The sequence below is a fragment of the Struthio camelus genome, chromosome 14 (genome assembly GCF_040807025.1).
Source record: "Struthio camelus isolate bStrCam1 chromosome 14, bStrCam1.hap1, whole genome shotgun sequence".
NCBI lineage: Eukaryota > Metazoa > Chordata > Aves > Struthioniformes > Struthionidae > Struthio > Struthio camelus.
This window is the reverse complement of record NC_090955.1, coordinates 19,105,034-19,127,477: the sequence shown is the minus strand read 5'-3', so window position 1 is coordinate 19,127,477 and position 22,444 is coordinate 19,105,034. Positions and strand designations below refer to the sequence as shown.

General features: G+C 40.4%; 1 protein-coding gene and 1 long non-coding RNA gene across 5 annotated transcripts in view; one reads left to right on the top strand and one right to left on the bottom strand.

Annotated features, from left to right (window-relative positions):
- The window catches only part of NUP210 (nucleoporin 210), a 94,099-nt gene that overhangs the window by 59,347 nt on the left and 12,308 nt on the right, over positions 1–22,444 (bottom strand). For 2 of the 3 annotated variants that reach the window (XM_068960240.1, XM_068960239.1), the window contains exons 2-3: positions 1,928–2,064; positions 968–1,099 (exon numbers count right to left, since the gene is read on the bottom strand). In XM_068960240.1, coding sequence (XP_068816341.1) covers positions 968–1,099; position 1,928 — 133 coding nt within the window. In that variant the 5' untranslated portion in view covers positions 1,929–2,064. Of the gene's footprint in view, positions 1–967; positions 1,100–1,927; positions 2,065–11,134; positions 11,326–22,444 lie in introns of those variants that run through there. The other variant, XM_068960238.1, reaches the window with a different exon arrangement.
- On the top strand, positions 11,470–22,409 carry LOC138069203 (uncharacterized). 2 transcript variants are annotated; one of them, XR_011144019.1, is made up of 4 exons: positions 11,503–11,756; positions 12,588–12,681; positions 16,158–16,241; positions 18,760–22,409. It is a non-coding gene; the product is annotated as an uncharacterized lncRNA (long non-coding RNA). The 2 variants fall into 2 exon arrangements; XR_011144018.1 differs by lacking the exon at positions 16,158–16,241 and having other exon boundaries at positions 11,470–11,756; positions 18,760–19,939.

The window sequence follows — 22,444 nt, the reverse complement described above, 5'->3', positions numbered from 1 at the left end:
GCCAAGAATCTGGTATTACACATAGTATAAGAAAATGGAATTATTTTTTACTTACTAACATTTTGCTGTCTGTAACCTGATATACATGATTTACAAATAAACAAATGTGGTCAGGGTCTCATTAACTATCCAAACACAAACAATTCATGCTTTTATATGTCATTTGCTTTCAACTCGGTAATTGTATGTGAGCATTTAGGGCACACAAAGATTGGTTATTGAAACCAAAGCATGACATTCTTATTAGCACCAAAATTCTTTTTCTGATGCCAAAGATGCTATGTGAAGCAGAAGCTTTCTGCTCCTATTAAATAATTATGGATTTGATCCAAACACACTAACTCCCATGAACCTAAATTATACCTTCCAATAGTGAAACTTTCTATAATGATTAAGCGATAATCCAAGCAATAGATGGATGGTCCTCAGCACCATCTCTTTGAACATCCTGTTGCATGCTTGCTTGGACTCAAATAAAAACCCTGTTTCTAAAATTCTTTAGACTATTTCATTCATAGAAAAAACACAAACTACTACATATTTTTGTGCAGCCTCGCTTACTCTAGTTAAACCCTGATGTGTCATTTCAATGGGACAAACATTAGGACTTTTTCCATTACGTTCTTAGAAATTCTACCTCGAAGCGAGCAGTAAGAGTCGACATCTTCATTTTGAATTCTGATATTTAAAAATTCTCTTGACACTAGAGTTAAGTTTACTGGGGAAAAAAAGCAAGCAAAAGATGTCAGAAATCAAGCACTGTTTTATTTTCCTCTTTAGATACCTGGGTACCTAGGTTTTATACTTAAAAATACTACAATAGGTTACTGAATGGATTATCAAGAAAAATCCCATATAAATTACTCAGCCTGGCCTCTATCGTTCAATTTTGTTTCAAAAACACTCATGCATATATTAGACAAGGAAGAATTTCAAAATACATTTTATATCTTCCTAGATCTCTTACCTTCAGAATCCAAAGCCTGAATTTTTAGCTCCAGTGGTGAATCTTCAAGATAGAGCTCTCTTGTTGTGGACACAATTTGGATGCCATGAATTATATCAACTATGGCATCACATCGAAGCACTTGTCCAGTCACTTGGAGAGAAATCAAAAAGACGACACGAAATCAGTAACACTGAACATGTTTACCAGGAAACAACTGCACTAATAAGACAAAAACGTATCTCAAGTAGCCCTGCAAATTTAAGTCAATGATGCAAGGCACTGACATTGAAGGAAGAGAAACTAGGTCATTACCTTGACTAAGAAACACTCAGTCCAAGGACGATTATGGTTAAACAAGCAAGAAAAGCACTTCCCTTCCTCACTGAACTGTAGAATAAATCTTAGAAATTTGCAATTTACAACTATACTGATATACATTTTCTCTAATTACACATTAAGAGCTTGCATAGCGCAACTGTCAGACATGGCCCATGTCCTAAAGGACTCAATAACTTTTACCCAGTGAGTCCATAAAACCCTATGTACTTCCTGATTTAGTGACTGTAAAACATTTACTTGTTCATCAGTTTTCCATATCTGGAACTGTAAAAGCTAACAGGATAGATTATATGACAGACACACAAACGCAGCTTTCAGTTTCCTAAATGCCAAACATCTGTATTTGCATTATATAAATATGTATTGAAAGTGATTTTCAGTCCCTAAATTTATAAGAAATTCAGATTCAAGAATTACCTGCTTTCCTAGATGTTTCATTAATATCAATTTGTGGTCTTTAAAACACAGAACTTAAATAGGCCTATGGAAAGTCTAACATGGTTATGCATATGAATGGATATTTCTTGTTTCGTGCATTTCTAAATCTGTATTTCATTTCTGGATGATGCCGTGACGTTCATAAACAAGCAGTGACGTGCATTTTGCCTATAGGAAAAAGAGAGGAAAGTTAAAACTTACTTATATCTTCAGCAAAGATGATACTTGTCTGACGCGTGGGCTGCGAGGACCGTGCCTGGACAAGAGCTTTCTGCGAACACTGGCGCTCACCCTGGTCCGCTGGTTCTATGCTGGCAACCTCTGGCCTGGTGGAGGACCTGCAAGATTTGCTTGCGTTAGTAGAATTTAAATTAGTGCTAAAGAGAAAACATAAAAGACTAGGTTTAAAAGCCAACAACGTACTTTCTGCAAAACATACTATGTGATAAGGACCTGACTTTCACACAGGCTTGCTGAGCTCCCCAAGCAATCCAAAGCCAGGCGGGGCTGGGGAAGGAGGAAAACGCAGACCTGAAGCTGCCTGAGAGCCCAAGTAGACAAGCACAGTACTCCCCTTCCTGCGGCAGGTTCACAGGTACACGCTATTCAGTTACTTCAAAGCTATCACCAGCTGGTTACAAGTTACAAAACCTCTGACTTGACTACTAGCAGAGCAGGTGGAATAAAAAGCAAAAATAAATACAGAATACTGAAGTAGAATGTAAAGTTAAGTTTAAGCTAACAGTCACGTGAAAAATTGCATTTGCCCCTTGTAACCGGCGTTTTCAAAATAATTTTCCAAAGTAAACTTCTGGATAAATCAGAAGCTTTTCCTGATTATGGAACATGACAATTTCTTGTATTTGCTAAGGTAGAAGGTCAGAACAAATGAGAAACAGCATTTTTTAATTAAGAAAATAAAAATTGATTTACTCTGTTTAGTTGAAGCTCGTAACAGTGTAAAACATGCACGTTCATATAGTCATCTTTGGTGAGCTTAAAGCCTACGTGGTATTTTGACCCAGGGCTGATGGATCTGTCACTTTCCCACTCTGACCTCTGCTGCTTTTCTGAAGACAACTGCTCCAGCAATGGGCTTTGTGGGAAGCTCACTGTGGATGCGGAGCCCAAAAATCTCACTTGCTGTGCCCCCAAAATGTCAAGGTTGGGGGAGCAGGATTCAATTAAAAAAAGCTATTAGTAAATAAGCATCTTTAAATTAAATTTCAAATACTGAGCGCGTATGGCTGAGGCCCAAGCGTGCAGCGCCCAAAGCAATCAGAGCATTCAGGCAGGCCACGCTTCCCGCCAGGCGCCTGGAGCGCGGCACACCTCCGAGCGGCGAGGAGCTGCGGACCGCGGTTTCGGTGAGCCTGTGCAGCTCCTGGCTGGCGCTAGCCCTGCGGGAGCTGCCGTGGGCCAGCAGGACGGCAGCGGCGCAGCAGGCGGGCTCGGGCTCCTCGGGAATTCCCCGGCACCGCTCTTTGCTCAGGGGTCCCGAGCCCTGGCACAAGGGTCGTCGGAAGGATTAAAGCAATGAAAGAAACCCTTGATGACAGGGACGGTTAGCAATTACTTCTCCCAGATGACAACAGCTGTTCTGATAAGCCAATGCTTCATCCGATAAATACAATGAGCCTGTGTACTGGATCCCCGCTGGCTGAGATGGTGGAGCTGAACTGATTTAGACCTTTCTTCCAGAGATTTTTCAAGAATGCCTGTGATTTACAGGAAAAGTATTTTAAACGTGCAAGGGGCTGGAGGGGAGTTTCAAACAAAAAGCAACACCACACACGCCCTTCTCCCCAAATTTAGGGTTTACCTACTTTCATTATCAGCAGAACCAGCCAACCCAAATCAGTGAACAAAAAAACCCTAGTCCATTGTTGACCAAAATCATGTTAATTAAAAAAAAATATATATATATCGAACTTCTTAGTGTTAACAGTTACAATCAAGCTGAACATGGACCAATCTAGTTGTGATCACCGGAACAAAGCTGCAAATCCCTTTTGCCAGCTGCAGTAACGAAGGGCTCCGTTCTGAATGCAACTCCAGGCACCCAGGACCGAGCGCGTTCGGTTCGAAGCGGTACGGCAGGGAACACCGCATTTCTCACAGAGAGAAACTTTACACGAAAGAAAACTCCACTTGCGTCAGCACTCTGGTTCCCTACCTACAGGTCCACATTTTACCATGCTTCCCCGTCCAACCAACGAGGCCCCCAAAAGCTTGTCATCTGAGGGCACAAGAACCCAATGAGAACATTTTTAATTGGGCTTATCAATGCAGGTAGAGAAGGTCATTAGATAACTCCTTATCAGTTAGCATAACATTGCTGTCCTGGGCAAAACTCATTAATTTAATGAAATATTAATTCATAATATTGATGTGCTTCCAACAGTATTTTCCTTTAAAAAGACTAGCTTAAAGACTAGATTTAAAGGATTTTGAAACAATAGTAGCAATTGCTAATGCAGAAATTTCAAAATATTTCAACAGATCATTAAATAGCAATCAAAGAACAATTTAAACTCCAATTAAAAATTTAAACCTGAAGATTGTTTGTTATATCTTAACAATGCACACTTTGTACGTGAACATATTTTTTATGTTAGGGTTCGCTCTGTTTCTATAAGAATTGGTTCATTACCTATTTTTATTAGTACCTTAAACTGTACTACACAGTGATTAATTTAAGAATGACAGTTATTTTCTTTTCATTCTGTAACTTCTTAGGCAACAATGAAACAGTTTCCCAATTTTTAGCAAGTTTCTCTAAACAATGTTAGTATTCACAGCCAAACGGTTTCTTTTCAAATGGTATTAGGCTTACAGGATTTTTAAGCTGAGCATGCAGCTTAATGAGCATGCAGCTTGACTTAATATGCATGCAGATATTTTTAAACAAACATTTAAGGAATTCACTTCCACTTTGTTTTATTATATAGTTTTTTTACATTGTTTAACACTTGGTCACAAGATTTTTTTCATTAATTTGAGATTTTGCTTTTTACAGTCTGAGATCGATTGCATTTCCAAACACAAAAGGGGTTTCAGCATGCATTTTATTTGTTCTTCTATTATATGGTTACGTATTGGAACACAACCACTATAGCTTGCACTAATAACAATATTGTAAAAGTAAGTCTATTCACAGGATATTTTTCAGATTAGAAAAAGGCAGGAAAGAGATAAACTAGAGGTTTGCATTTAATTGCAACTGTAAATTGGCATGCACTCTAAAATTATACAGGAGTTTCTATGCTTTTAAAGTTGAAACTGGTTAATTCTCAGCTGTTATTGGAATAATGAACTTGAGTTTAGGTATGATTTGTCCTCTAACAGTGGTTAAAAACCAGAGGTAAAATACCTGCTGAATTTATTACAATTTTTATACAAATAGACTTTTAGTTATATAGCAACCCGGACTTTTGCTTATCTTAGTCAATTACCTGAACCAGGCAGGTAAAATACGCTCTTCGGAGGATTTGGTTTACTATTGTGATTTATATCATAAAACAACGTCTATGATTATTCTGTTCTTACAGCATAACTATGGAATATTAGATGATCCCTGGACGTCATTCAGCAACACCAAAAAACCCACAGTCATTCCATTTACAGATACATCCGATACAGGGCCAAGTACAGAAAGGATAAAGCACTAGTCACGTAGTCCTTACGTTACAGTAGCATTACTCTACCGGGATCACTACTACGTCCTAGATGGACAAGAAACTTTTGCTTTAAAAAGACACCAGATCCTGCATCTTATGCCTTCTTCCACTTACTGCAGATTTTAGGCAGCACATCAGTGTGCGGTACTGAGCGGTAGTCCTGTCAGAGGTCAAAATTAGATGCTGAGAAGAAAGCAATGGAAAGCTTTTCTGGCACTCACTCTGAATCCCGTATCAGCATCTAGAAGAAAGATCAAGGCAGGGGAGGAAGCACTAGAGAAAAGAGCAAGGAGGCAGGAAAAAAAGCTAACCTATGGCCCAGTATTTATCTCTCAGAATGAAATTCTACTTGCAAAAGTATTTACAAGACTTGAAATAAAGTCAGTCAGTCCCCTTACTGATTTCCAGTTCATTCATGGATTTTTTTCCCCATAGACACAGTTCTGTGTGCCAAGATTATGTCTATAGGTCTACCCAATCCTATTCCCATGCTTCTTATCATGTCACATTGGAATACTTTAAGGCTTTTCTATCATGTCACATTGGAATACTTTAAGGATTGTATTTAAACTGCTTATCAGCTGGTTTAAAGGTTAGATAAATATAATTTTCTCTGTAACTTTAGCGTTATTGTGTTGATTTTTATTGCTTCAGCATGTTACATTGTTCTGTCAACTTTTTGGACTAAATGAACTGACTATATTAGCAGAAATTCATCTTTCTGAAGATGTGCCGTAACTGTCAGTTGATCTAATATGTTACAATTTATCGGGTACGTGGGCAGATACATAGCCAGAGGGAAGCCAGAAAGCAAAGGTTTTCAAGAGTTTGATAAGACTGGATTGACCAGCACATCAGGTGTCTAATTTATGCCTTACTCTCAGGGCTAACTCATTGTTTACATACCAAAATGAACACACAGGAGACAAAACAGCATGCAGGCCACTGCCACTGCACAATTTAAAAAAAAAAAAAAAGGATTCCCTGCGAACCAAGGATATGGGAACTGAACCCGTTCCAAAGAAAACACAGAGGGAGCCTGGCCGAGGTCCCCCAAATCTTAAGAACTTTTAACTACGCAGGGGACGATTATCTCTCTATTGTTCACTCAGTTCTCTTCTAGGATGTCTCTTCTTGTACTGGGAAAACAAAGCAGCAAAAAATTCTTCCTCCAGGTCTGCTTTAAAGGCAAAGGAAACATCACACACCACAGAAGCAACAAAGGATCAATCTTTTGCTCATGGGATTTTTCTAATGGTGCTCAGCTGACACGACCATTAACTTCAAAGGAAGCAGTTTTAAGCCAGTGATGACTGTTTTCAAAGCCTACCCAGATGCCCAACTGAAATCAATTTCTTTTGTCAAATTAACAGGTGGCCAAAAGGATTTTTACCATAATTGCTTACCTTTGCACTTTCTCTAGCTGTGTTAAGGAAAAGGCCATGACCAGCCTGCTAGTCACCTTAGCGTTTGGAAACAACACCCAACGCAACTAACAGAATGAAAGGTTGGTCCAAATAAGCTGTTCTGAAATTAGCTTACCTTAACTTCAAACCAGCAAATGGGGAGAAAAAAAAAACCCTTAAAAATGGTAGCATTATTCCAAAATACAAGCATTATTACAAAATATCTGTTCCACCAAACCTTCTCATATGTACATAGTCTTAAAGTTTAGGTCACTAAGGTAAGATCCACATGGAGAGAGCAAAAGTCTTGGAACCCTTCCTGGGTGTTCAGCAACGAAAGCTGCCACAGTTGACAAGAGTCCCTACTCTCTCTGTCCTCCTTCCCTGGCAGGAAATGCTCAGGTTCAACAGTAAACCCGCACTGCAGGTTAACAGGTGTGTCAGGAGAAAAAGCACGATGACTTCTTCTGCCTCTTCAACGCTGGCAGCAGCACAGCTATGCTACAGACTCAGCTACCTGTGCTGGTATACTCAGGCAGGCAGAAGAGCACAGCCAGAGCAGCCCTTCCTATCTCACCGACTGGGATAACTCAGCCTATTCTAGGCTGCTTCTGCTACTCAAGAGAGCTTGCTCAAAGCCACGCTGGGGAGGTATATGCTGCCGTGCAGCAAGTCAACACGGCAGTCAGCGGTGCGGACAGCGCCCCGAGGAGAGAGGGGCTGTTTTGTCACCTGCTGTAAAGCCCTTACAAGGGGGAAACGCAGAGCAGGTGAGAAGCAAGGAAAGGGGTAAGGATAACACGGCTCTCTTGATCAGAACATGGAAAACGGCAGTCAGTATCTCACACAAGACATTTTTCAGTGAGAAATAAAGATGGACTGTGGTAACAGAGGTAGCTAGGGGAAAAAATATCTATAAGAATACTGGAGATGAGACTGTCAGCCTTAAAGCAAAAATTGATCAGCAATTTGATCACCTTAATCAGCAATTCTGTATTTTTTTTAAAATACAGTAACCCACCATATCTGTTTAAACCAACTTATAAAACAGTAACCAAAATACCACAAGATAAGAATCTGGGAATTGAGCTTTGCTGTGTAACTACTGAAATGGCAGCACTGCATCTAGGTTTTGATTTCTCTCAAAGTACCTGCAAATTATGCTACTCAATAACGCTGAACAACTAGATATCTTACTCCAATACTCAGCCATCTGTTCTTCTCATAACGAGAATTAGGCTTATGTATTACAGTTAAGTGACATTCTCATATGAAACCTTATATTCAGCAAGGCAATAAACTTTCCTTTGTTATGTTTGCAACAAACAACATTATATTGGGTCATTATCACCTTCAAATAGCTTCTTTTAGCTGAACCTTTCTATTGTAAAACTTTGACTTCAATGGTCGATGGTTTGATCAGTTGCGTTTCTCAAAGCTAGCTCTTAAAGTTTAAGTCCCTACAGATTCTCATGAGGTATCTCAATTCTACAAGACATGAAATAACGATGTTTAAAAGTTATTATTTAGGCAGATTTCCAGGAGACAATTCTGCTGCTGAATGCTCTCTTTCTTCCAGGTGTAATTGCTGGATTAAGGTAATTAAAAGATAAATACAGGTGTAATTTAAATGCTGACTATATCTGCACAGATTGTGTTTTATCCCAGAAGATAGCACCATGCACAATGTTTACAAATAGCTTTGAGAACAACACTTTTAACAAAAGAAAACTGCTGTTGAAATATGATAATAGTTTTCACACGCTACAACTAACCCAACAACAGGATGATTGTTACACAACCTTAGTTCCCTCTTCACAGGCAAAAGGCCTGAATCTTTTAATTCCCATTCTAAATTCCTGCTTTCACACATGCAAATCCACCCATCATTTTACAGATACTGGCGGAAGAATAATTATTACTTTTAATTACATTAAACTAATGGATTTAGGAAGTACTAAAGGTAATTGCCTCCTTCCAGTAATGACTAGTATCAACAGCTTTCACAGGGAAGTACGGGAAACTTGTCAGTAGATAGCTGTGGAGTTATCTGCCCCTCAAAGTAAACCACTTGCTAGTCTCTCACAGTTCAAGGCCCGCAGGGGCTAGGACGTAGAGTAGAGGGGAAGACAGCAGCAGATGCACCTTAGCAAACGTGCTCAGAGCACCATTACAACCCTTACTGCTTTTACTCAGCCCCTCCCAGCTACTACTTCCTTCTAACAGTTTTGTAAGCACGCGCAGAATTTTACCACCCACATCCTGCGAGTCCCTGCAAAGGGGAAGCAAATACACATTTACAACCCCACAGCAGAAAGTGATGGCACACCTTATACGAGGTCAGCATGGTTTCCTTAACTCCCAACCAAAATTAATCTCTGAACGGCAGATATAGGGAGAAAATGGCAAAGCATGTTGAAGCCTATTTGCACGAGGAGTATGACCCGCTGCTGGCGGCTGATACCAGCGTAACATGCTCTGAAAGGCCCACAAAGTCACCTCCTCATTACAGATGGAATAGATCAAATTTGGGCCCCAGTCTGGCATTTCCTAGAGTATAACCTCAAGATCAACAGACAAAAAGATCTAATGAGATTTACAAAGGTCTACATACCTCTCCTGATTAAACGGTGGCAAATGCAGGACTGGTTGTAACCGGCCCAACATTACCCAGCAGACTGCCGGCAGCACAGGAAGGAGGAGCTATGCCCCTCAGATTTTACTAGCATTTTGATGAGTTCATTTTTTGCCTTACGAGAATGTACTTTACTACATATACTAATTATGCCATATCCTTTTAAGGACCTTAAAGATTATGGTAAGGAAAAAGACAAACCCCATACTTGGGAGATATTCACTAAAATAGCCCTTACGAAAATTAAATCACACAAACACATGCAGCTGCACCTGGCAACTTGCTTTTGGTCAGCTTTCAGTGCAGCTCTTACTACTGCTTTTATGCACCAACATCTGCAAACTTCAAGTTGTCACAGATCACAGACTTGTAACCAGGTCAGAAATGAGAAGGGTAGGACCACCAGGTAAATACACTCTTACAGGGAGGTCTGAGCAGCAAACAGATACAGAGTAAAAACTATAGTCCAAGGAATTGTATTTCAGTAACTGTCAACCACAAATTTAATGACAAAAACCTGCTACAAGCAGCACAAGTATGCAGCCTGGCACATAGGGAAGTATCCTCCTAAACATAGTTGGACTTTCACCTTTCTTTCAGATGGACTGTGCCTGCTTGTTACCAATCCAAACTGCAATTTTGGTATAGTAAAGGACAGATGAGGACTGACTACGACATAGCTTCTCTGTCTGCACACACGATGGTATTTACCTGAAATCCCCTTGCACTCGACATAGCCAAAGTGTGCATCCTTTAAGGAGGCTACTCTGCCGGCAGGCCTCCTCTGCGTGCGAGGTGCAAGGAGAGGCTCTCCGCAGGATGTTCTTGACTACACCCCACGTGCTCACGGAGGCCTCCAAAAGACCAGGCACCAGCAAAGCTTCCATCCTTTTAAGACTTCTTGACCTCATCCTCCAAGACAATGTGCTCAGCATATCACTCCAGTATACTGTAACACTGAGAGACTCCCTGTTTCACCTCAGTTAAGCTCCTCCAAAGCAGCATATCCCAAGTTCAAACCACCCATCCTCCGTTACAGACCTTGCTGAGGGGCGGGCGTATTTCCACAGCCGTGACACGAGGGCAGAGGGCAGGCCCCACGTGCTGGGGCCCTGGGCAGCTGGCCGCACGGGCCATGGGACAGCCCGGGGTGCGGGATGGCATGGCACACTGCCTTCGTCGGGGGGCCCTCCAGCCCACGGCGACTTTCCGCAGGACTTCTTCAGCGCCAGACGCGGCCCCTGCTGAGGGGATTTGGAGTACGTTGTGGGAAACAATTATGCTGCCTAAAGCAACTGACCTGAGCTGAGCCTTTGCAGACCTTTCCCCGCAAGTATTTCTCTATTTCTGTGAAAAAAGACCCGGGACCGCCGGGAGAGCTAGCGGGCCGCCCCAAACCAACCGAAAGGCCGCCAAGCCGGCGAGGAAGCGGCGCAGCAGCGCGGGCCCGGCCGCTGCGGGGGCAGCAAGGCCCCGAGGCGGCGCGGCAGGGCCCGGCGGCGCTTTCCCGCCGCGGCGGGCAGGAAGCGCCGCCTTGCCCGCCCGCCCGCCCGCCTCCGCGGGCCCCGGCCCGGCCCGGCCGCGCAGGTGCGCCGGCCCCGCAGCCGCGGCGGCGGCGGACAAAGGGCAGCGGCCTCGGCGCCGCACGTGGCGGCGGGGCCGGGCCGGGCCGCGCACCTGCACTCACCAGCGGTAGCAGCCGTCGCTGGCCTCCAGCGTGAAGTTGATCCTGGTGCTGCGGGTGAAGGGCAGCAGCACCTTGGGGATGTTCAGCTTGGAGGCGGCGGCCAGGCAGAGCAGCAGCAGGAGCAGCAGGAGCGGCGCGGGGGCGGCGCCCGCAGCCATGCTGCGCGCCGGGGAGCCGCCGCCGCCGCCGGGGGCAGGCGAGGTCCCGCGGGCCGCGGCGCTGCAGCAGCGCGCCCGCCCGCCCGGGAAAGGCCGCCCGTGCGCCGCGGGGGAGGGACGTCGGCGGCCGCGCGGGGCGGGCCGGCCCCCGGGGGCGGGGAGGGGCCGGGCCGGGCCGGGCCGGGGCCGCCCTGCCCTGCCCTGCCCTGCCCTGCCCTGCCCTGCCCTGCCCGGGGCGCCGGCCCGCGGGGACCGAGGCCGGGCCGTCTCCCGTTAGCGCCGAGCACCCCCGGCCCGGCTCGGGGGTCCCCTCCGCGGCTGCGCTCAGCCCGCGGTAGCCGCGCATCTCAGCGGGACGGCGCAAAACCCGCCGCGTGGCTTTGTAACTCGTCTGCCGCTTCGTGACTGTCCCACCCAGGCCGAATGGTGCTGCACCGATAACAGTCTGCCGTGCGCTCAAGGAGGTAATTTTGTTTCGAATTGCTTCAACTCCTGGAAATAGCCGGAGCCGTATAATTGCTTTTGAATACTAGCAAGGGAAGTAGTAAAAGGTAAGGATAGCATGGAGGTTAAATTGGGTCTAACATGAAGGACATCCCTAGTGCTAAGGGCTGTTGAAGCTTTTTTGTTGCGATGCTGGTATTTGGAAAAAATCTAGTGATTGGTGGGGAAGCAATTTTGAATGATATAAATGTTAACATTAAAGGCTGCGGTCAAAATCAGGAACGTTTGGCAAGTAAAACTGTTGAAGATGTTCGCAACTGAAAGACTGCATTGGGGTAAGCAGAATGGAAGTGGGGGGGTTTACTGGGGCTGCTGAGAGAGGAAATGGGTTTCACTACGTTGTGTTGCAGAGTTTAGAAAGCGATAAACTTAATGGTTAGGATCAACAAGGTACTTTTCACAAACCTAAATCATTGCACCAGCTCACCTCAGTTTCCTTGGAAATGGAGCACATCCTCAGCATTAACTGGGCATTTGGGAGAAGGCCTTGGCACCAGCACAGAGATCGGGGGGCTGCGAGCTTGCTGTCACCTTCCATCACACAGGCCCTAGCAAAGTCCCAGGGCATTGCTGCACACAGCTCCTCTGGGGACTGGGGCAACATTTGTTAAAATAGGGCTGATAGTTAAAGATTAAAGAATCTGTAGGGGATATAGATATTACCTATCCATATTTACATTATTTATCATACTATTTCAATGGATGCATTGTGGTATTAACAGTGATGCTAACAGCTAAGCTTAACAATAATGCATTTGTCAGAAAATGTATTTTCGTATCTTTAAATGCAGGAAGACTGCTTTTCCTGTGCTCTTCATGCCCTTGGAAAAAATGGTAGACAGACTAAAACGCAGGGGTGAAGAACTTCAGAAAAGGAACTCGGGGGTATGTGTACTCTGCAAACTAGATGATTACCAGAAGTAGTCTCAATGTGAGAAGCTTGGAACTCTTCTAAGGAGCAGAGTAAATAGCTAGATCTCTTCAGCTAACCTAGCTTGACCTTTTTTCTGTATTACTCAAAAGCATGCTGGAACACCATAGAAAGTAGAACAGTGAAAGAAGAAGAAAAAGCAGAGAAAAGATTTAATCAGAACCAAATGATCTGTAATCATTTAAATGTTCAGAGCCTGGAACAGAATCCAGGAATCACAAGTCTCAATTTGTTTTTTTTTTAAACTGTATCTTGTAAATATCTTGCAATGTATATATTTTATTTCTGGCTAGTGACTGGACCTCACAGTGGTTGAGAACATTGTACTACTCAGTAACTTTGTTACAGATGTTTTTGCTGAAGCTTTAAATTTGTGAGTCACATAGGGATAAATATGATTCCATATGATGGAATTTCTGGGTAGTTAATGATTTGCTTTTTTAGAAACTTAGGACATTACCTGAAAGTACTGTGAAAGACCATTATTTTTTGTAAGTCAAGAGTCACACTGATACTGCAATCTTAACTTATCCTTAAGTCTATGTGCACTTATCTATATAATTATAGAAACATATGTTTTATGGTAAGATCTATTCACCATGCAGCGCATGGGAAACGTCACACTCCTGGAATTAATCAAAGCTATGTAGTGAATGAAGCTATTGTGTGAAGGACCTATTTGTCCTCAGGTATGGAAGAGGGATGGCATATATTCAGTGAAAAAGAGGATTTTAAGAAGGAAAGAATCTTCTCAGAATTAAAATAGCTGAATTCTGCCCTGGAAGATTGGTTGTTGTTCAGAGACATAGTTGAGAATTTGCCCAGCTCTAATTTAGGCACTATAGAGCTTAACTAGTTCTCATCTATTCAGAGCAAGTAAGCTTATCTAGGGATTTTTATTTACCTAGGAGGATTTTAAAAATATTTATTCACTTACTGGTTTATTTATCAATACATTAGCAAGGCTATTCCATTCTCTATCCTAGAGGTCTGTGTGCTGCTGGACAGTTCACTTCTCGTAGTAGCATCTACTTGTATATTGCTCGTTTTCTGAATGGGCATCTTGAAATTGTGCAGTCTGATTTACAGAAGAGCTGAACTCTGCAACTGCAATTTAAGTCACTGGGAACTAGGCCCAGAAATATTTAAAATGTTTAATGCTCTAACAAATCAAGCCATTATATCTTAGTTTGATCCCTAAAATAAACAGATACTTTTTATCTGTTTACTCTTTCTGTCATTCAATTCTTAACCTTTATTCATAGATCTGTTACGAAGGTAAGCTCAGTAAACACTCAGATATTAGCGAAGGATGTCATAAAATAGCCCATGATTAAATTAAAATGTTATGTTTACAGTCAATGTAATTGCAACAAAAAGGATAAGAAGTTGATATTCAGTTCACAGGATGCAAAATGCTCACTAAGGTGATAAAAAGTCTTCCTACCACTTAAAAGTGAGTTTTGCAATCTCAGTATTAGTTCACTTTTTTTTTTTTTTTATCTGCAGTGTATAATGGTGAGTATTCAAAGCTTTACTGGAAAATTATTGTTGCTCTCAAAAATGTCTTAGACTGAGGTGACTTAAAACACTTGGTAAGGAACAGCAAAGTAGAGTTATGACATTCAAGCTTTCTGATGAAACACGACAGTTAAGGACATCAATTAAATGTCTGATGTATCTTTAAGGGCATACTCGAAAGCATGCTAAGCCATTGTAAGAGTAGATTCATGCAAGAGACATTCAAGTCCCCAGTGGTGGAGAGCAACTTTGCAGTTTCCATTGCACTGTAGAATTACCAAGTGAATTTTCTGCTGAGTTATACTGAGTCATGCATTGCAGCATTGCATTAGCCTTCGAGACTAAGGTCTCGAAGCTACAGAAGAATAGGTGAGGAAGCAGATAGTTTAGCTCCAGCCTCTGTGAGAAATTACTAAAATCATAGGTTGACTTAGCATAGTCACTGCAGTGCTGTTTTTCCTTTTTCTGTACTGCAGCGATGGTACCCGTATGGAGTCAGCACATCCTTCTGAGACTAGAATGACAATGCAAAGATACTAATAAAAATATATTCACTTGGAGGGATGGTTAGCTGGCATGGTTTGGTGGAGATGTGGAACAGGAGAGAAGTATTAATAATATGAGGTAATTTTACATGTATATCAATGAACATGTGAATAAGTCTGATAAAGAACAAAAATGGAAATCGCTTAGTCACAAAGAATGCAATTACAGAACGATAGGGGGAGCACTTTAATGAGCTGCTTAATTGTGAGAGGGATGAAGGCAAACAGCAAATAGCTATTCTCCAAGCAGCTGAACCATTTGTGGAAGAATTACGTTTTAAAGAGATTCAAGAGGCAATCAAAATACACCCAGTAAATAACAAAACACCAGGTGCTGATAATGTTTCTACTGAAATACTAAAACAAAAAGGGGAATCTTACTGAAAGATTTTGCAAATTCACTTGGCTGGTTTGGAAATCTGAAAACACTACCAAGGAATGCAACAAGACATATACTTGGCTTAAATACTTTAAATTAATCAATTGCTGGTAGAAAGATTTTTTTAATAAAGCTAGAGAAAACCTGTATCAGTATATCATAAGGTGATCCTCTGTTCACAGTGCAACAGCTTAAAATCCTTGCTTAAAAAAAAGTATTTCAATGGCGCAATAGTGACGCTGCTTGCTTGCTTGCTTGTCTTCCTTTTGAACCGCTTCAGAATCTCAAATCTCTGCCCAGCCCTCAGATCTTAAGGGTATACAGTATGTATTTTGTGGCTCTCAACAATACAAGTATTTGAAGGCCGTGTCATGTTCAGGAAGGTTGAATCAACTTGAAAGGGATATTAAGCATGTATCTAACACTAAGTATGATGCGTGTATTTGCTTTCCTGGATCGAGGCCTAAGTCTCTACCAAATTTTGACTACAGAAAACTTCAGGTTCTAGCGTTCATTCAGGGAAAAAAAGGTTACTAAAAAAACCTAACGGAGGAACACCTGACTTTATTTTCAGGCACATGATATTTTAAAATGTCTGAATAATTTAAAAGCTTAAAAAATGTTCCTCCACGAAAACCAGCTCTGAGCAATTGCAACTCGGAGGGTGAAATTCCAACAAAATGACAAGCAATGAGGTGTGGGAGATTATATATTAAAGTATACAGGGCCAAGCCTAATACAATTTTTAGAACAGTTCCAACCATAGCCCTTGCATGTATGTGCATAAAAGTGTGTAAACAATATAGGGGTGACTCTGGGTTGCATCAACAATTAAATGTGTAAAACCTGGAGGAATCAGGGCTCCCGCAGCAGAAGAATGAAAAATACTCTGCACTGTCCCCCTCATAAGCTTCTCAAATAAATTAACATTTGATTTAAAGGCTAAAGAGAGACTGATTAAATAACAGCAACATGTTTAATACAGAAAACTGTTTCTTTGGGGACAAAGAGACCTGGCTGAGAAGAGATCAGGAGTTACCTACGGCAGGCTGAACAGGAGATGCAAAGGGTATGTTAACAGACCTTGAGAAAGCAAGCTGTCTGGGAATAGTAACTTAAGGCAAGCATAACAGTGATGGGGCTTCTTTGTATTTGATGCTGTGCTTCATGTTAAATAAAACTGTATGATACAAAGCAGCTGGGAAAGCTGGTCAGTTTTCCCTCTGACAGGCAAGCAGGCTGCATCCAGTGACACTTCAGCTTCACTGAACTTCACCGTTCAAAAACAGTGTTGGCAATCTGAATGATGCCTGCTGCTGAAAAGTGGACACATGTGGATACATCTGCCCAGAAGGGCAGCCGCCTCATATCCATCTTACTCATCTCTATTCTCTAAGTACAATGCTTTAATGCTACCTCCGTCAAAAAACATTAGTCAAAGAAATATATAAAGTAGTCCAACATGCAAAAAAAGTGCTTAAAAATAGTCAGCAAAGGAACTAGAGATCACAGCTGGTATCCCTTACTACAATGAAACAAGATGGTGGATATTAATAATTCACAGATATTGTATTTGAGTATCTGATTATAACCATCCAATATTTAAAAAAATAAATGGAAGACTTTACTTATATATAAACAGGCACAGTTGTTGAGACTGACTGGAAAAACTCTGATTATTAGGCATAGATGCTCCAGTTAGAAGTGCATGGGATAGGTTCCTGCCTCAGCATTAATGCCTCTGTTCAGCTGCTTGTGCCTGTACAGAGATGTAATTGCCGTACGGGGCATTACACTTCATTACTTTAAAATAGGTATCACAGACTTGCACAGTACATAAAATAACATTCCTTTTTCAATTATTTCTTTATCACTTTGTCTACTAGTAGAGTTATCATGTTCAATTTACTGTATTAGACTTTATATGTCTTCATACACCTATTGAAGAGTTTATGAGAACATCCTTTCAGCCTTACAACTGTTCCTACAGAGCTAATGATGGATTGATAGCAACTATAAAACTGAACACTTTGGTTATGCCTGCCAGTATTTTCTTTCCAAGTTGTATGTCTAGAAGATTACTAGATGCTTGGCAAAAGTAAGACAAAAATTCAGTAAATTTCTAAAATTAAGGCGGTCAGTTAATGGTAATAAAGAAGGAAAATTTAAAACTCTATGACAGTTGACTTGTTTCAAATTATTCACAGAGAAGCACTCATGTTTAGCAAATTAGTAAAATAGGGGCCCAACCTGCCGTTCTTTGCATAATCTAATCTACCAATGGATGTCACTAGGAGTTTTTGAATGAGTACCAGGTAAGCATCATTGAGCCCCAAAAGAAAAATGGAGCTCTTTTTAAATGTGTATTCCTATCACATAAATCCATTTGATATGCAATAATTTCCCAGATGGTATAAAACCCAAGACCTTATTAAATTATTCAAGATGAGTCTGATAACACTGAGATTATGAAACAGTATCATCGGAGAAAAATAAGTGTTTTTTACTTCAGAGCTTATCTACCTTTCTAATGTAAATTTATGGTTATTAAAATAGGTTATTTATAGCCATCTTTTCAAACTATTATATAATATGGTTCTTGCCATGTGCCTTTGTACACAGATAGAAATCATATTAATGAGCTATTCACTGAATAACTGAATGAATGCATGAATGATTAGAATTCACAAGAAAAGCTCTAACAAACAAACAAAAATCTCAACCTTTGTTTTCCTTTTAAATATGACAGGGAAATTTATGGAAGAACAGTTCTTAAAAGCTTGAAAATAATTGATATATAAATAGGCATGTGAGTATGTTCAATGACTTTGTTAATATTACTAAGGAAAGTGAATTATGATCTTCTCAAGGTTACTTGGTTTCAAATTAGGGCATATACACCTCAGAAACTTTAAATGGCCAATCAAAAACAGCAATTCTGAGTCTTTTTAAATGTTAACACTGTTCTGAATTGGTTTGTTATATTCAGTGCCTTAAACACCAACATGATACAATTTATAAAAATATATCTTCTATTTTTCCTATTCTCTTCCTATAGAAGTCCTGATTTTACATATCTCAGCACTGGCAGTGATCTAGAGGGTTTTTTAACCTATGCAGCTAGACTCTATTTCTCCATACATCCTGGAAGTATAGAATGTGTATTTCAAATGTAAAATAACATTTTTTTTATTCTGAAAAATTCTATTTTTTCCATTCTAATATCACAGTAATAAAAAAACAGTACCTTGTTGATAATGAAGAAGCCCAATACAAATTCTGCTATATGTATAATGAATCCTTTGAAAGGAAATTGAACTTACTGTAGTAGAGTGATAGCAGAAAAAGTAGGAGGTGCTGCAAAACACAACACACTACAATGCATCAAGAGGTGAAAGAAGTCATTGTAGGACCTAGTAGGTTTTACTGGGTAATACCAGGAAGGCCTCCGTTACGTGCCTGACAGTAGAACTCTGAGAGCGCTGAGTGATCTGACTGTGGGAAGAAAAGGAGCCAGCACAGAAGTCAGATATATACATTGCATTAAAGTCAGCTGATTGCTATTTTGTCTCCTTAATTCCTTTCAGGGTCACTCCTCCAGGAAAGCCACAAACCAACCAAGTTACTTTGGGGAACAGAGTACTCAGTGAAAAGAAATGTCATTCATGAAACAAGAAAGTTACTGCAGTATGAAAGGACCGGGAATTTCTGACAAAAAAAAGGTTAATATGGTTTGAATGAGACAAATTCACTGCAGATAACAAGCTGCTGAGCAGAGATTTTAACGTCTCTCTTGTTTTTTAAAAAAAATCCCAAATCTTGGCAAATTAAGGTACAGTACCAGCAATGTACACACAGCTTGCATGAGTAAAATTGTGTCCAGGTTAGCAAATATGGCACAAAGTTAAACTCCATGGCTTTTGAATCTGAAGATCTGACTTTTGCTGCTTGTGGCCATCTCCACACACATGTATCTTCTTCCCGTTTTGATTTCTATTTCTGTGTTGTCTCTGACTCTCAGTTATATATGGGCCTCATTTCATTCATTTTTGCCCTTTCTGTCCTGAGTCCTAATCTCCCATTTCACCTCTTTCACAGTAGGCTTCACAAGCATTTAATTAACCTGTTTTCACAGCTGCCCATTATCTCCATTTTGCAGATGTGAAACCAAAACCCACAAAGGAAGTCTGGGATTAATCTAGAAATTCCATTCCAATCTCCTATCTCCCTAATATACCAAGCATCTCCCAGTCTACTATATGATTAGTGTTCCCAGATGGCCTGTATCCTATCTAGAAATTTGATTTGGGTGAAGTTGGGACACCATATGAGACTTTCGTCAGACTGGATAGTAGCTGTAACTTTTGCTGGGCACAAGGAAATCTTGGACAGATCTGTGTGCATATAAAAATCTACTCTACAGATTAAGTGCAGTGTATCTTACCGGTCCAGTGCTCCAGTAAACAACAGACACCTAAACTGCCATGGTGGACAGATGGAGGTGGATTAGGAGACACAGTGTTGTCCTACTCTCAGGCATGACCACAGAAGGTAAAGCATAGTCTGGTCAGAATGACTTCCACTTAAGTTTAGACTCCTAATTTGTCTTTGTGATTGGGTTTTAGTTTCTAATGTTGGCAATCCAGACTTCGTATGAGAAGACCTATTAACTCAGTAATACAAGTTATTAAAATGTTGATAATATAGCCACATTATTATACCTGTAAACTTTTTGTAAACATTTGTGGTAATAAAATTTGATCTCTCAAAAAATTTTCGATGGATGAAGGAGATGCATTTCCAAGAGCATGTGATTATTCATTAACATTTTTGCATTATTACAGAATCACAGAATGGTTGAGGTTGGAAGGGACCTCTGGAGATAATCTAGACCAACCCCCCTGCTCAGGCAGGGTCACATTATTCTTCCATCTCTTCTCTGATATGAAGTTCAAACAACAGGAAGGATACCTGCAGGATACTAACTAGAGTATTTTAAAGCTGCTGTATAAATCCCATGCATTTCTTTACATTCTGAAGTATTGAAGTATGTTAGTTTCAGAAATAACTCAAAGTTTGGATGATGTTCATTATATATTTAAGGTTCTATACAACAGTTTTTATAACATTAACAGAACAAAAAGGAATTGCTTCTTTTTGCGTGTCTTAGTGATATTTTTTTAAAATATTTTTTTGCTGACAGAAACGTCTGCTACAGATACTGTATAAAAATGTCAGAGAAATTTCAGAAATTCTCTGGTATCCAGAAAAAACTAAATAACTCTGTCAAGGAAGCATGTCTTGCCAATACTGATTATAGTTATAGTCATTAGTATGAAAGAAATGGACTTTCAAGCCTAGTTCATGTTTTTCATCTTTTACTTTAGGCTTGATTAGGTCTAAATTCTATAGACAGTCCTGTCAGGATCAAATATCCACATTTGTTTTGAAGTTCCAAGGATATTCTAGCCCAGGAGCATTTAATAATTTCATGGGGAAAATGTTTATAGTACTGTTGGATAGTTTAATGATTCTGTAAACAGCAAGTGAAGCAGGTATACAGAGATGAGATTTCATCTTTTTGGTTTTGGTTTTTACCTAAGACATCTGCAGCATCTTCAAGCTGAGGCAATAGTTGTCAGATTGAGTTACCTAAAACTGTACGTGCTCAGTGGCCTTGTTTTTCACAAGTCCCATAAAAGTCATTGGAAATTGCAAGTGTTTGTACTCACGGAGGTTTGGGGTTTTCTGTTGTTGTTGTTTTTTGTTTTTAGATTAAGGCTAAAGCACAAGTCATCCTGATTTTCACTGTCAACACTGTTGTTCTTATACAGAGAATTTAATTCATTAGGCTGTCAGTTTTCAATTCAGCAGGAGGTTAATATTAGTATGTCCCAAGGATCAGTACTGTAGTTAGTATTTAATATATTCATTAATTATCTGGAAAGGCAGGGATGAGGATAGAACAAAAATGGAGGTCAGCAGCATTTGAAGATGACAAAATTATTTAGCCTAAGCCTTTATAAAAGGAGGCTGTGATGAACTTCAGAGAAACAGAACTAGACAAATAGACAGCATGACAGCTGATGAAATTCAGACATTGATAAATGCAAGTTAGTGCACATTAGAATGAAAAATCTGAACTGCCTGTATCCATGGCCCTGTCCTAGCTTATCCCTAAGTGTTAAGGGAAAACAACAATTAAAAACTCTGCTCAGTGCTCAGCAGGAGTCAAAATCTAAACAAGGTTTTATAATATAAAAGAAAGCATAGAAAAGACCCACAATAGAGTGGAAAAATGTTAGTCCCAACTTTATGTTAAACTTCACAATAAGTTAATGGCCATTTCATCTCACAGGAGCTATGATAGGACAGGGTTAAACTTCTAGTAATTCCTAAATCCATCTTCAATTCCACTTCATTTCTGACGCAGGAAGCTGAAAACTTATTGCTGTAACAGATGCTGGGTTATGCATAAAACAGTAAAGAAAGTTTGCTTCCCTTTGCTTTTCATTATCAAGCTCAGTGCCACTTGGGGATAGTCTGTTGGATGTATTTCTATAGATTTAGCAAGAAAAGATCTGCTCTCTACAATGATGTCATCAGTCTATTTTCACTCCTTTATGATCACCCTGAGCGCATCAACATTAATCTTCCATTTTATTTCTCCTAACTAGCTAGCATCTCGGTGACACCATTTGTTGTGTTCTGTACAAATATTTCCTCTCAGGATCCTAGAGACGCATTTGTACTCTCTTTTTTTCCCTCATTTACTTTTCTTGCTGCTTTTCATTCCTTTTAAGTATGGATAAAAGTTATCAGATCAACTATCTGCACAACAAGCATACTGATCAAGGGGATAAAGAGACAGGGAGATCAATATAAGACTATATTAGCATTGCAGATGCTGAGGGTAGGGCCAAGGTTAGTTACAGCATAAGCAACAGAAATCTTACAAGACTAGATGTTCGTATAAGATGAACTGTGTTTCAGGGCAAAATTGCAGCATTTGGCTTTTTCTCCAGTAGGATTGACAGTCTTTTGTAGCTGTGAATGCAACTCCGAATCAAAATCACAAGAAAGTATTTGCAAGCAGGTTTTCCTGTAAATTTTACATTTTGGCTCATTTTAGTTACAGTGGACCAATATTTGTTCTTACTTTTCTCATGCAACCAGTTTGCAACACCTTTGGTGAAAACATGAATAAAATAAGCAGAATTTGGCTCATTATTACATTATTTTGCAGTCATGGTGTTCTACTTAGTATCTGTA